This window comes from Bombus fervidus, chromosome 7, assembly GCF_041682495.2.
Source record: "Bombus fervidus isolate BK054 chromosome 7, iyBomFerv1, whole genome shotgun sequence".
NCBI classification, from domain to species: Eukaryota; Metazoa; Arthropoda; class Insecta; order Hymenoptera; family Apidae; genus Bombus; species Bombus fervidus.
Window position 1 is genome coordinate 5,874,440 of NC_091523.1, and position 14,304 is coordinate 5,888,743.

The 14,304-nt window shown below is 27.7% G+C and overlaps 3 protein-coding genes and 2 long non-coding RNA genes across 10 annotated transcripts; 2 read left to right on the forward strand and 3 right to left on the reverse strand.

Annotated features, from left to right (window-relative positions):
• The first annotated feature begins 289 nt into the window (after positions 1-289).
• Positions 290-5,749, forward strand: Uvrag (UV-resistance associated gene). 5 transcript variants are annotated; one of them, XM_072006895.1, is made up of 10 exons: positions 290-424; positions 768-889; positions 1,190-1,394; positions 1,549-2,136; positions 2,887-3,059; positions 3,150-3,376; positions 3,437-3,607; positions 3,684-4,631; positions 4,729-4,795; positions 4,872-5,749. In XM_072006895.1, exons 2-10 carry the CDS (start codon positions 785-787, stop codon positions 5,061-5,063), a joined length of 2,676 nt encoding a protein of 891 aa, XP_071862996.1. In that variant the 5' UTR covers positions 290-424; positions 768-784; the 3' UTR covers positions 5,064-5,749. The 5 variants fall into 5 exon arrangements, with proteins under 5 accessions (XP_071862996.1, XP_071862997.1, XP_071862995.1 ...); XM_072006896.1 differs by having other exon boundaries at positions 294-889; positions 3,684-3,826; positions 3,896-4,631; XM_072006894.1 differs by having other exon boundaries at positions 296-688.
• Positions 5,440-7,668, reverse strand: LOC139989030 (uncharacterized). The gene is made up of 2 exons (XR_011800253.1): positions 5,697-7,668; positions 5,440-5,604 (listed from the first exon to the last, which is right to left on the reverse strand). It is a non-coding gene; the product is annotated as an uncharacterized lncRNA (long non-coding RNA).
• Positions 7,669-7,717: 49 nt separating this feature from the next.
• LOC139989028 (retinol dehydrogenase 11) lies at positions 7,718-10,591 on the reverse strand. 2 transcript variants are annotated; one of them, XM_072006919.1, is made up of 5 exons: positions 10,558-10,591; positions 9,463-9,749; positions 9,134-9,369; positions 8,760-9,057; positions 7,718-8,655 (listed from the first exon to the last, which is right to left on the reverse strand). In XM_072006919.1, the coding sequence occupies exons 1-5, from the start codon at positions 10,574-10,576 to the stop codon at positions 8,482-8,484; spliced, it is 1,014 nt and encodes a 337-aa protein (XP_071863020.1). In that variant the 5' UTR covers positions 10,577-10,591; the 3' UTR covers positions 7,718-8,481. The 2 variants fall into 2 exon arrangements, with proteins under 2 accessions (XP_071863020.1, XP_071863021.1); XM_072006920.1 differs by lacking the exon at positions 10,558-10,591 and adding an exon at positions 9,893-10,444.
• Positions 10,592-11,249: 658 nt separating this feature from the next.
• LOC139988815 (uncharacterized) lies at positions 11,250-11,831 on the reverse strand. Its single transcript, XR_011800217.1, has 2 exons — positions 11,641-11,831; positions 11,250-11,546 (listed from the first exon to the last, which is right to left on the reverse strand). It is a non-coding gene; the product is annotated as an uncharacterized lncRNA (long non-coding RNA).
• A 638-nt stretch (positions 11,832-12,469) lies between these two features.
• Positions 12,470-14,296, forward strand: Svip (small VCP interacting protein). Its single transcript, XM_072006580.1, has 4 exons — positions 12,470-12,798; positions 12,859-12,945; positions 13,500-13,667; positions 13,932-14,296. The coding sequence occupies exons 2-4, from the start codon at positions 12,880-12,882 to the stop codon at positions 13,944-13,946; spliced, it is 249 nt and encodes an 82-aa protein (XP_071862681.1). The 5' UTR covers positions 12,470-12,798; positions 12,859-12,879; the 3' UTR covers positions 13,947-14,296.
• The last annotated feature ends 8 nt before the right edge of the window (positions 14,297-14,304 follow it).

Below are 14,304 nucleotides of genomic sequence, written 5' to 3' on the forward strand. Positions count from 1 at the left end.
GTGTATTTTGTATATTTCCAGACCATAATACGAAGTTACTTAATGTTTGAAGTATTATAATTGTATTGCGGTGGAAAGCCGATACTAAATCAGATAGATATTATTGTACATTCTATTCCATTGAACTGTAATTGTTTTGCTGTATTTTGATATTTGTTTAATATCATTTATCATGGCACCACATTTCATAAAATCGCGGGAGGCCATAGTTACTAGATTATTTCTACATTATATCGAGATGAGAGGCCTGGTAGGGCACTGTTGTCAGATTTACTGTCTGTCACCACGGCTTGTATCTAAAGTAGGCTGTGGCTGTGACAATGATCTTTAATTTAAATTTAATGTATTACTCGTATTGTGTTAGTGGACTTTATGTTAAAAATCGTAGAAGTTATAAAGTAACTTCGAATTTAGATGCTTGGCGGTACTGAGAGATGTCTGATCAAAGAACTTAATGAACATAGAGATATATGCGAAATGCCAATGCAAAGAACTGTCAAAATTTAAGAAATGACAGTGTTTTATAACGGACGTACGTCTAGTTAAAAAAAATAATTATTGTCAAAGATAGAATTAAGAAGATTAAAATCTTATGCAAGGATATTATATTCCATATTATTTATTATTATCTACTTAAGCATTAAATATATGTAGACATAAGAATATAACCTCAAAGCACATTATAAGTGTGAATGTTAATTAAATCTTGTCACGTAATATATTCTATCATTAAGTCGTTTTATTTTTTCATGATATTATTTGTGCAGTATTATGAAGATATACAATGGAGGTTTCAGAAACAAAAAACCTTGTTAGAGATTTGGACTTAACTCTACAACCTCGCATATTTCCACGATATAAATCTTGGCTTCCTCTTGCTACACAGCAGGTAATTATTCACATAAAATGATTATTCCATTCTCAGTTTTATAAAATTCCATACGTTATAAATTTATGACTGTATTTATGAAAGTATGCGTATATGATCATATATCTTATTTTTAATACAAACAAGTTATCAATTACAATGATGATATGTTTTATTTTGTATGTAATCATTTATTCAATTTAATTAGTTTGAAATAAGATTTTTAATTATCATAATAGTTATTTATGTCTTAACATTATATCTGCTTATACAATAAGATTAACGTATGCCAATTTATTTCATGGAACATATAATTTTCAGTTGAGACTTAGGAATCTTGTACAAATAATAGGATGCAATCTGAAAACAGATATAAATAATGAAATTTGCTGGTTTTATTATACCCTACATAGAACAAGTATGTCCTCTCCTATATATACAAGCGAGGCAATTGATAATACAAATCCAAGATGGTCAAGTCTAGAAGTACCAACTATATATGCCACCAGTTATTCTACTGCCAGTGGTGAGCTTTATAATCTGTTAGTACCTCAAAAGTAATCATGCACTCATAGATGACTAAAATTGATGCTTTGGTATCTAATATATTTATAACTACAATATGCAATTCTAATTAAATTTGTAATATATTTTCTCTTCTTCTTTATTTTTTGTAATAGAAGTCATTGTAAGATTGTGGAAAAGGATAATCATTAATAATGCAACTACTGATCTAACCATATTTACATGGGGCATATCTTTCACTGGTTTGGCATATATCGGCCCAAAACTATCAAATAATTTAGAAACCATATTGAAAGAAAATTCTCTGATTTTTCAATTTCATGGTGGCTTTTTCACTCCAGTATATTGTTTCATTGAAACTCCTGAATTAAAAAGGTATCTACATATAAAGGTCAATGCATCTGAAATAAGAGATAGTTATACAGTGAGTAAGCTTACCAGCTTAAGAAATAAAATGCAAGCATTAAAACAGCAAACGGAATCGGTACAAACACTTCGGATACAAATTGCTTCTGGAGATAACTTTCACCCATCAAAGTATCCACAATCTTCATTAAACAGATTGTTTCAACCTCGTAAAGTGAGCAGGGAAAAGAAGGCAGAGATATTAAAAATACGTAAGGAATTAGAGGTAGCAAAATTTAGAACAAAATTGTTAGAACAAGAAAGAGCAAGAAAAATGGGAGAACTAAGAATGTTAAATCAGATGCATTCTAATATTATGGAAGAAAATCAAGACTATGGTATTAGCTTTTAAGTGATATTCTTATAATATATATATATAGTATCACCAAAATATCTACCTTATTTATTATTGCATGAACAAATTTCTGAAGACAAAGTGATATTATTTAAATGTGCATATATAATTCCTCAAATTTAGCTTCTTTTTATGAGATTTTAAAATCATTTAATTAGTATTTTGTTAAATAGAACTCTAAATTTTTTTTCATCAGTGGATGTGATTCTTCATTCTCTATACAAAAGTATTAAGATACTTATGTCGGAAAATGCATAACTTAAAAGATCTCTTAGTTTTAATTTCATTAAATGTAATGTATGAAAGATAAGAAAAACACTGACACAAGAGTATAACTTTGTGTCTCTTCTTGTGTTTCATATGCCAAGTTTTACAAAATTAAGGTTAAAATATCTTTTAAACTAAACATTTTCAGATCCAAGTACCTTAATACTTTTGTATAGAACAAAAAAATAAAAAAATAAAAAAACAAAAATAAAAAATAAACAAACGCATCAATCAATGGATAAAGAAATATAGGGTTTCATTTAAAAGTATACAAATGACCTTGAAATCTTACGAAAAATAATCTTGAGAAAAAGTTCTTTCCACCATTATATGTGCTCCTTGAAATAGTTTGTCCTAGAAGTTTTTCCGCAAATAAGGCAGTTATTTAGGTGATCCCATATAGCTGAGACTATATATGTGTATTATAATTTTATTAAAATAATTTTAACACATTTATTGTAATCAGGTTCCGATTTAATGGAAAGGTATAGAGAATTGAATAAAGATATTGAAAGATTACATGAATGGCGACAAAATCAAATAGATACAAGAGAAACATATATTCAATTGAGTAGTCAACTTGCACATAGAAGAAGACAATTAATTTCAGAATTAAGCTTAATATATCCTATTTCTCAGGTGTGTAAGATATTTGATAGAATGTGAAATTTTAGAAAAGAATAATATGAAGTGAATCAAAATAAATTAATGTATTTACATGCTATACAGGGAGGAAATGGAAAATTTAGAATACATGATGTTCATTTACCAGATAGCGAAGATTTAGAATTATCAAATGATACTGTAGTTGCTGTAGCATTGGGATTCGTTGCACATACTACACAAATGATAGCCAATTTTCTTAACATACCTACTAGATATCCTATTATACACTATGGATCACGTAGTAAAGTTATAGATCATATTACAGAAAATTTACCTGACAATGAAAGACAGTGAGTATTCTACTTTCTATTCATCTTTCTAATTTTTGTAATACATAATTATCGTTTTAGGTTTCCTTTATTTGCTCGAAGTAAAGATAAGCTACAATTTCGTTATGCTGTTTACTTATTAAATAAGAATATAGCTCAATTAAGATGGTACTGCGGCCTTCCAACAACGGATTTAAGGGCAACACTTCCAAATCTTGCTACTCTGATAAATATTAAACCAAATCAATCACAGTATGTTATATTTCTATTTTAATTAAATGATATAAAATATTTTTTAATTTCACAAAATTTATCTTTCTTTTTATAGTTTGGATAATTCGAAACGAACATACTCTACTTCATCTTTGGATATCGAAGTTGGAAATAGTAAACAAAGTATAACACCACCAATGCAAAAAATAATTTTTGAAAAATGCCATCGATCTTCACGATCTATGAGCCAATTGAAAAGTATAAAATCTTCTCTCGGTTCTTCTTTGGATCAAGGTTTAGATAAACCCGTGCAATCCCTTGTTTTAGGCAGTCAATCAAAACGAATTTGTAAATCAGAAGAAAGTGCCATAGACAATAAAACATTGGTACTAGTAAAAGATAGGTCAAGTAATAGTAGTAATGAAACTTTAAATAATGCTATTCTAAATAATATAACAAATGTTGAAAACAGTTCTGAAGTAAATAATGAAACTGCAATAGAAAATAACATTGAAATCATGATACCAACTTCAGTGTCAAAGTCAACTAACATTACAGATAATTTTGACAGTCCTGTAAATATAAGAGATAGAAGCTCAAATTCTATAAGTAGTTGCGAAATGGCACTTACTAGTAGTCAAAATGGGGACGATAGTTCGAACGATAACAACATAATTAAAAAAGATGAAGCTAAAGAATCTATTTCAATTATTAATGAAATCTTAATAAATATCAATGATGTTGTAGATAATACTTTAAAAAATGGAAAGCACAGCGAAGATTATAATTTAAAAAATAAAGCTCCACAAGATTCTGATAATCTTAAAATGGCAGCTAGTGATAAAAGTTGTAGTGATCATGAACATATGCCAGTTACAACAGAAACTTCAACGTATAGAAAAGAACATTTTACTAAATCGTGTTTATCTTTAGATGATATAATATCTTGTGCTTATGAAGAAACTGAAAAGAAAGAAAGAACAAGTTCTATTTGTAGTTATCCAGAAGAGTACCTTTCATCGAAATATCTTGCGTCTCGAAAACGATATAATTCTGAATCGAAGTAAGTACATGTTACCATTCGTATGTAACAAAGATAACAAAATATAAATATGAAAAATATCAATAACTAAATTATTTCTTTCTATATATATATATAGAAAAGATCGAATAGATTCTGTACATTCTAAAAATTTGTGCCACAAAAACACAAGTAGAGAATCAGTGGTATGTAGATTTATCAAAAAATCTCTATTAAAGTGTTATGGGTAAAGTGATATAATTATCTTTTTATATATTTCAGGTGGAAACAGAATTGATGCAAACAGCACAGAAATCAGATTGTTATTCGTATGATGAAACAAACAAATATGACTTTCAAGCATCAGACGAATACATAGATATTATTAGACGTAGTTCAGAAAGTGTATATGCACGCACTGAAGCTTTAGCTAATAAGAAAACCAGTTTTAAAGTTATGAAACCACGACTGTAGTATTTGCATTCTAGAATCGAACAAAGCGCTGTTATTGTTGTAATAGTTGGTTTCTAAACGCACCAGACCCAACAAAAGTTCACTGCATGTTGTATAAAAAAGATTAGATCAATATGGACATTATTATTACTATGTGAAAATCGAGAATGTAGCGGTCTCATAAATGTTTTTCATTATGAAAGAAAAAAGAAAGCAAGTAAATTTATATTTATTCTAATTACTTATTTTGTTAAATAGAAAATGAATGAATTATATTTGTTGATTGTGTTAAAAATATCTATCATATATTTATATCGCGTTTCCTCGATTGTTAGGTATAATTAACAATTGAGGTAAGTGAAGTAACTGAGAAGAGTCTATACTTTTTTAATCATAATACAATGGCATTTATTGAGATCATATCAATGACCATATGAGATTATTTAGCATAATGTCATAAATTTCTTCTTATTAACTTTCTCTTCTCGAATTGGCAGGCAATATTTCTACCGTGATGCTCCTTTATCTTCCTTGATTTTGTTTCTTAGAAGATATATGCAATCTACAATTAAAAGGATATCACTATTATAACAAGTACAAAAAATGAAGGATCATTCAAGATGTCATAAATGAAAGAAGTTAATTTGTACTTACCAATATCTAATTAAAGCAGCAACAATAATCATTAAAAATTTGCTTTATATGTATTCACCAATGTTCAAAATTATATCTATCCACTCTTTTTTTAAAGATTCCTTTTAAAAATATTTCAATATTTATTCTGTCATCTTCCTGCAAGCGATTGTAATCTTTTTCTGTAATTTATAGACATTTCCGGATTATTTTGTAAACTATCTTCTTCAAGTGATCCCATGAGAAAAGTTCGCATGGAGATTATGGAATGAGATCTGATCCATCACAATCGATCTATTTGTTGTTGAAATTGTGTTCCAACCACTTTCAGGCTAATGCTGTATAATTTGAAGAACCATCATCATGTTGGGACGTTGGAACCAGCCGGTTCAAGCAGCTTAGTAGATGTCAATTGATTCCTTAGGAATTCACAAATACTTCTACCATATGTATAAAATGACTTTAACGGCAGATCATTGAATTCGCATCAATAAATGCCATTGTATTCTGTCGAATGATAAAATTAATTTGACTTAAAAGTTTCCCCCATTATTGCACCAACAAAAAAATTATTTATGTAATATAATGTCCCCTTTGTTTATACCAAAAATTTTTTGTAAGAATATTTTTTTGATAATTTCTATATCTCAAGATATTCTATCGATTTCAGTTAAAATAAATTTATATACATACATATACAGGTTGTCCCATTTGAAATTTTATCTCCTGAACTAGGTATTCGTTATTCAAAAAGTTGTTTCAAGAAGAATTTATTTGTTTCGGAAGGGGACATTTCGTGATGGTCACAAATCTTGTTCTTAGGCGAACGCGCCTTTTACATTTCAAGATGATTCCTGTTTATACATACATATATATATAAGGTACCTCACGCTCACTTGACATTGACATTAACATTTTAATTTATATCATACATTACTACTTATAGCGAAAAATCTTTCAAATAAAAGTTGAATTGTTTCAAAGAAGACAGGTATATTTTAATATGTATATTCAATGTTAATAGGCTTTGTGTAGGTGAGCGAATGAAGATCAAAAACTTTGTTTTTTAATGGAATCATATATTTTTTAATACATTAATCGACGCAGGTCGACATTCTCTGTAAAAAATTATTTATGTTTAAAAACTACTAGTTTAATAAGTATTTTAACTTTTCTTTTATAAAACCTATCGTATAAAAACCAAGGAAAGATGTAAGGCACTAATAAGTAATAATATATGTACTTGTGTGTTTGTTTTCATTATCTTTCTTACGGTAGCTTTTATAAAATAGAAGTTAAAAAAATACATAAACTAATAACTTTCCAACATACATATATGAGTTAATACTCTTTTATAGAGAATGTTTAGTTGCATCTACCAATGTATTAAAAAGTATATATTATTTACTTTAAAAAGATAAAGTTGACCTTCACATAACCTTTTCGCGCCCATCTACAAAAGGACATAACATTAGAATATGCCTCCCTCGAAACCACAACTTTTATCTAAAACATTTTTCGCTACAGATAGTAATAGGGATGGAAATCAAGATATTAATATGAGATCAGACACCTTGTATATATATACATTTTAGGTACTATTATTTGCATATAATAAATTCTAGTATAATGTGTAAATTTAAATCTTTTTGTGCATACGTGTGTCAAAGGCGCGTGTGTATTGTATGGTGGGTCATACAATTAATAATTGTACTTTTTATTAATTACATAATATCAAATAGCTAAATAAGAAAAAATTTTCATAATAATGATCCTTATATGGGCAAAGAATCAATATCACAATATAGGGATCAGTGTATGTTTACATTTTTTTAATTGTGATGTCACTATCTAAAGCTGATATTGTTATACATTCCCGTGTGAAGCCAATATTATTAAGTTGTTTTAATAATAGTTTCTTCTTGTAATGTAAAACAATGTTTCAAAATAATTATATAATATTTAAAAGACTTGAGCATCTGAATCCAATAGTGTCCAAACTTTACATCTGTCATTTTTGTTATATGAAATTTTAATATCTATATAAACTATCTATAAGAGGACCAATTAAAGCATTACTTACTATACATATGTAATAACATTAAGTATGTGATAATTTACGATGAAAAATACTGATACTCAATAAAAAAGGAAGACAAAATTGAAATTTTCTGATATGTAACTTATTTCAATAGAAAAGATATAAATAAAAAAGTCAAGCATGCTTGAATTATAAAATATAAAATTAGTAAACACGCTTGATTAGTTTGACATAGTATCTTCAAATTATTCTACTTAATATTCTTGTTTACTATTCACAGTATTCTATTTAACTACGTACACAATGAGTTACATGTCAAATCATATTAACATATTAACTTACTCAACGTATAATAATAATGAATGTAAAAACAATATTATATATAAAAAAACCTTTTCTTGTAATTTGATTCATATGTGGAATAATTCATATAGAATACATATTACACTATAAGACTAAAATATAAGAATTTTTATTATTGGCATTTTTGAAGATCTTTTTTACTTTTACTATAATTTTAAGAGGATTCAATAAAATTTATGACATTTTCAACATTCTAGTATTTTAAAAAATTATACAATAAGATATTTTATTTGTAACAATGAAAACAAAAATATTTTACTATATCTTATAGGATTTATGGCAATAATGTCTTTATCATTTCTATGTTATTGCGTTATAATATTTACATATAAAAATAAATATATAAAATGGTGATTAATTATGTTAAAAGTAAAATAATATGTATAATATACATTAAAATATTTAATTTAAAGATTCATTAATTTTAGTCAGTTTTGCACTCACATCCCACAAACGCAGTGCTACATCAGGGTCTAGTTCTTTTTTTGAAACATAAAGTTTACAATCACGGTAAATATTACCACTTTCATTAGATAAGGAAGGTTCTATTGCACAATGTAATACAGTTTGTGCACCCTGTAACAAAAATATAAATATGAATGTAATAAAATATCTATTATAATAAATCAAATAAGAAATAATCCCACAAAAAATGATATGTAACATATAAAGACAGTTACCTGATTTGCAGTACGTAAAAATAATAAAGCAACAGGCGAAAAAATAATATAGTGAAACCAACTCCTTTTCACATTTCTGAATAATCCTGTGTAAGTGAATCCAGGACAAACCATATATACATTAATACCACTGTTCTTTGTTTGTTTTGCAAGTTCAATACCAAAATAAGTATTTGCTAATTTTGAATTACAATAGGCAGGATTCATACGTCCTTTGATTTCCAAACCTTTTTCACCATTTAGGTTCGAAAAATCAATTGTTCCAGACTCAAAAAGATTAGATGTCACAATAACAATTCTATTGTCAAAGAAAAAGTGAAATAAATAAATAACAAATTTGTATTTTGAAGTAAATGTTTTACTTTATGACAGACCTGCTTGGTCCATTTCGTTTTAAATGTTCCAAAAGTAAATTTGTAAGCAGGAAGTGCCCTAAATGATTTACTCCAAAATGAATTTCAAATCCATCATCAGTTAAAGCATGTTCTTTAAAAGGAACATATACTCCAGCATTATTAATTAACACATGAACCTCTGCAAAATTTTCTATTACTTCTGCAGCAAATTCTCTGATGGATGAAGATGATGCCAGATTTAATTTCATTGGTACCTGAAAAATTAATAATATATTTTACAGATACATAGATAGTATATTGTTATATTAACTATGGGGTAGAAATATATAATTAGGAACTAATATTACCAATTTTCCAGTAGATATTTGAGTACGTATGTCAGATATAGCATTCTGAGCGGTTTCTAAATATCTACAGGCTAAAATAACTGTAGCTTTTCTTCTAGCCAATTCCTTTACCGTTTCTTTACCAATTCCGGAGTTTGCACCTGTCACAATGAATACTCGATCTAGTAAACTGTCTGTATTTTCACATTTTCCCCATGTATGTTCACGAGATTTTCGAAGTAATCCAATAAGTAATACTACCGGGAAAATGAAATAACACCATGAAGATACCATATTTGCTTTACGAACTACGACATGTGTATGAATTAAGGAATATTTATTTGTATACAAATCTTGTCAAAATTTATGCCCAATGCCGTATTATGAATTAAGAAATAATAGAATTTTAGAAATCTGTTTGTTTTATAAAATAATCTTATTTATCACATACTTCGATATTAAATTTATACACATATACTTCACAAATTACACCTTGTTTTAATGCAAAAGTAACTATTATAAATAGATATTTGAGCAATAATCATAATCTTCGTTACACATAACAAACTTTTTTCATATTTTAATATAATAATTATTTTAATTAAACTATATGATATTCGTTGTTTTTTATAGATCCATTAATGCAAAGTTTATACATTAAACAAATGTGTACGATAACGATACTATATTTCTATCATTAAACAGATCTGTCATATGTATGCTTTACTGCGTGCAGGCATGCATACGTGCGCGTATGTATGTGATTTGTATTCATTAAATAATTCGATGGTTATTTGATTAATGTTTTTATTCATAAATAAATGATTAAAATATTAAACGTAAAAAATTTTATGCCTTTTGATACTATTCCATTCGATATATGTTTGAATGGAAATATATATTAATTGTGAAGGCAGTAAATTAAATATAGCTAAGTACTACAGACGAGTACTATGGAATGATTACTCATTTAAACGTATTTTTTAAAATTGTTATTATTAGCAGTTATAATAATATTAACATATTAATAAGAACATTACTTTTGTATTATAATCATTTCTAATGGTTTAACTTTGATTTATTGGACATAAAATTATTTCCTGTTTTATCTGTCACCTAATAATTTTCGGCGCATATTATCTAAAAATGCAAGTATTAACTTTAGGAACACGAAAGCTACGTGTATGTAAAACGCAGCATTCTTAGCGTATTTTATAGGTTAGCATGACGCTATATCGGTTTCTATTCATGCTTCATTCAATGAGTGGACAGTACAGATGGCACTTGATTGGTCCACAAAGAGGAGTAATTAGATACTTGCGACTTCCGCTTACCTTATTCAAAAATGTAGTGTCATTGGGCAGAGAGGAAACGAGAGTGCTCACATCTGTAGTTCTAGATGTTTCACAGTACAGGTGCTGCACCATGCGGCCAAGCCCTGAAGTTAATTAAAGTTAGCGTATATAACAACTTATAAAATTAAGGATTTGCCCTGTTTGGTTGTAATTTAGCATATACGAGCACCTATGTATTTAAACTTAAAATTAGGAATCTGCTCTGTTTGGTTGCACACTAGCACAGACAAGAATCTGTTAAGTTCCACGTTACAATTGTACGGTTCTACGGAAAAGTTCGTATTTACTTTTCTATTCGAGATAAACAAATATGAAAATGACAAATAATGCAATAATGAAACTAATTGTAAGTTGCCAAAGGAAGAGAAATTAATTGTTTACTTCATTAATTATTAATAATACTATATTTTTGAACGATGACACATATAAAAGGGTGAGAAATAGTACAAAATGTCAAAATATAATAATTTATTAACAAAAAACAGAGAAAATAAACAATACATTTAAAAATATTAGATATACCTAATATGTATATACATTTCTATACCAATAGACTATCCTATAAAGAAAAACCATTCAAAACGTTTGAGTCAGACACTTATATTATTCAAATGTAAATTTGTGTCTTCGAAGAAATCCCAACTGCTCTTCACCCTTCCTCTTAACTCTTGAGACTTGCGCTCTTCTTTTTTAATCTTCTCGGGCACGGACCTTCCTCAGTTTTAATGGAAAACTTTCCTTCAGATGCTCCTAGAATCATTGAAGAAATTGATTCTTCAGAAACTGTGGAATTCGGAACACGATTGTTTTGTACGCTGACTTTATAGTGATCGTTTTGTTTTACCTTACGAATAAGAGAGTTTCCGCGGTCAGCAGGTAACTGTACCCTCGCCTTCTGCGTCGAAACATCCTGTTCTCGGACGAAGATGTCGGGATTCATCCTCTTTTTTTTACGTCACAATTAGTTTAATTATTCTGCAACTTTGTCATTCTCATACTTGTCTATCTCGGTGAGAAAAGTGGATATGAACTTTTCCGTAGAACCGTACAATTGTAGCGTGGGACTCAACATGTTCTTGTCTGTGCTAGTGTGCAACCAAACAAGGCAGATCCCTAATTTTATAGGTTGTTATATACGCTAACTTTAGATAACTTCAAGACTTGGTCGTATGGTGCAGCACCTGTACTGTGAAACAACTAGAACTACGGTCGCGAGCAATCTCATTTCCTCTCTGATAAAATATTTTAATTTATTTGAAGTAAAATTCTTAGACTTAGCGTGGAATTGCTGATATCATATATCAGAAAGGAAATCTTATATATGTCATTGCACATGATTTAATGATAATTATATGATAGGTTTATTTGTTTATTGATTGAAAAAAATACATATATATATATCATATCCTGTTCAACATGAAGAGTCAGCAGAGGTAACAGACGTACATGACTGGTCAGGAGCGTGTTTACAACTTTCTGGCATTGCTTTCCAGACGGAATTCTTAAAATGAGTATACATAATTAACGCAAAAGTTTTGTGTTAATTGCTTATATATGTATATAAAACTAATAATACAATATATAATATACTACTGTACAATAAATAATATGCACAAATAATGCAATATAATATTACAGTAGATAATCGATGCCCTAATGAAATTGGTTCTTATTTGACAAATCAGTAAAAATACCTTGTTCAACCGACAAATCTTTTAAATGATAAAACAAATATAAATTTATCCCTATACTTCGTAACGTGCTTTTAACACTGCTGTCTGTCATAAATGTCCGTGTCATAAATCCCAGAAGTTGAAGATAGCCCTAACAGTAACCCAATAACTAAACCGCTCCTGAATTCAATATCTGCCACCCAGTAGCTGATACAGCCCTTACATCTGTCAGTTGATTAGTACATGGCCGTTCTGTTTACTTCTGCTAACTTCTCGTTGAACAGAGTATAGTAAATGACATCTCTTATCATTCATACACGTCAAAAGTTGTATGTTTATTGAAAGTAGTGTAAAAATTATAGTATAAATAATTTAATTTTTAACTGTAGTAAAAGCTAATTGCATTTATCATGGGAAATCTGTGCCTATCTTGTTGCAAAGAATCATCTTCGTGCGAAGATTTAACACCAGATTTGGTAAGATTAAAAAATTGGAGGTTATTTAGTAATATGTACTTAAGTACGTATACAGTGTTTTTATTAACATCTTTTTAATTAATATATATATATATATATATATATATATAATGTAACTGTTACTTTAACATCTTTGTTTTTATAAATATCTTTTCTCTTATATATTAATATTTTAAATTGTTATTGCATGTTCAATTTTTGCACAATACTATATTTTTTGTACATGCATATATATTTGTTGCACTTAGTATTAAAAATTTATCTTAAACGAATTTTTGTCATATTAAAAAATATATTATGTTTTTATTTAGGTCGTAATTCTTTATAATAATCAAATAAATATTTATAATAATGAAATATCCTTTAATTTCAAACATTAAAGAATTATTTTAGGGCATTAATTTTAGTTACAATAAGAATAATAATTAACAGTAACTAGTAGTAAAGAAATTCAAGACATGAATAATGTTGATCTTTTTAAAGATACTTTTAAAGATTACTTTTAGTGATGATTACAAAAAATTTAATACAGAAAAAGATACATTTATGTTTAGGAAACTAGGAGAAGGAAGCAAATGGAAGCTGCAGAAAGAAGAATTGCTGAGCAACAAAATCGAGGTATTAAAAATACTGATGCCGTTAGAAGACAAGAAAGGCTAGATCAATTACGTGAGAAGCGCCAAGAAGAAGTTGGGAGTAGGAATATGCAAAATAATTTAAAGGTAAGATGTTTAATTTTTTTAAGAAAAGAATTTGAATTTCTAAAGTTTTAACTAAGAGAACTGAGTAAAAATTGCCAAATTGATACAGAATTGAATTGTATTAAAGAAAGAAATTTTGTTTTAACAGTCTATATATTGTTACATTATATTTAAAACTAAAATACTAATAGTTACTTTATTTGGTGATTTTGTAACTTTTTTAAATTAGATTTAAGTAAAAAAACTATATTATATAAAATAATTATTTTTTTTTTATTATTCTAGTGGCAAATTAGTTAATGGTAATCTTGGGTGGAGTTTGCTGCAATATTCAAATTTTCAAAAATATACAAGTTGGAATTATTAAGAATATATGCAATGTACAAAAGGTGTATTTTATATGGTACTATTTATTGATAGAAATTAAAGAAAGTAATGTTGCAGATCTGCATTTTGCAAAATATAAATATTTAAAGATATATACATTTGCATATATAGATGTATATCTGTTTTCATAGATTATGTTTTTTATAGTGCCTTAAATATTTATATTAATTATACCAATATTTCCTATGATATATAATTAAAAATGTAATTGTAATATGTGACTAAGCGTGTCACTAAGATATATGCTATGTTATGGATAATTATTATTACA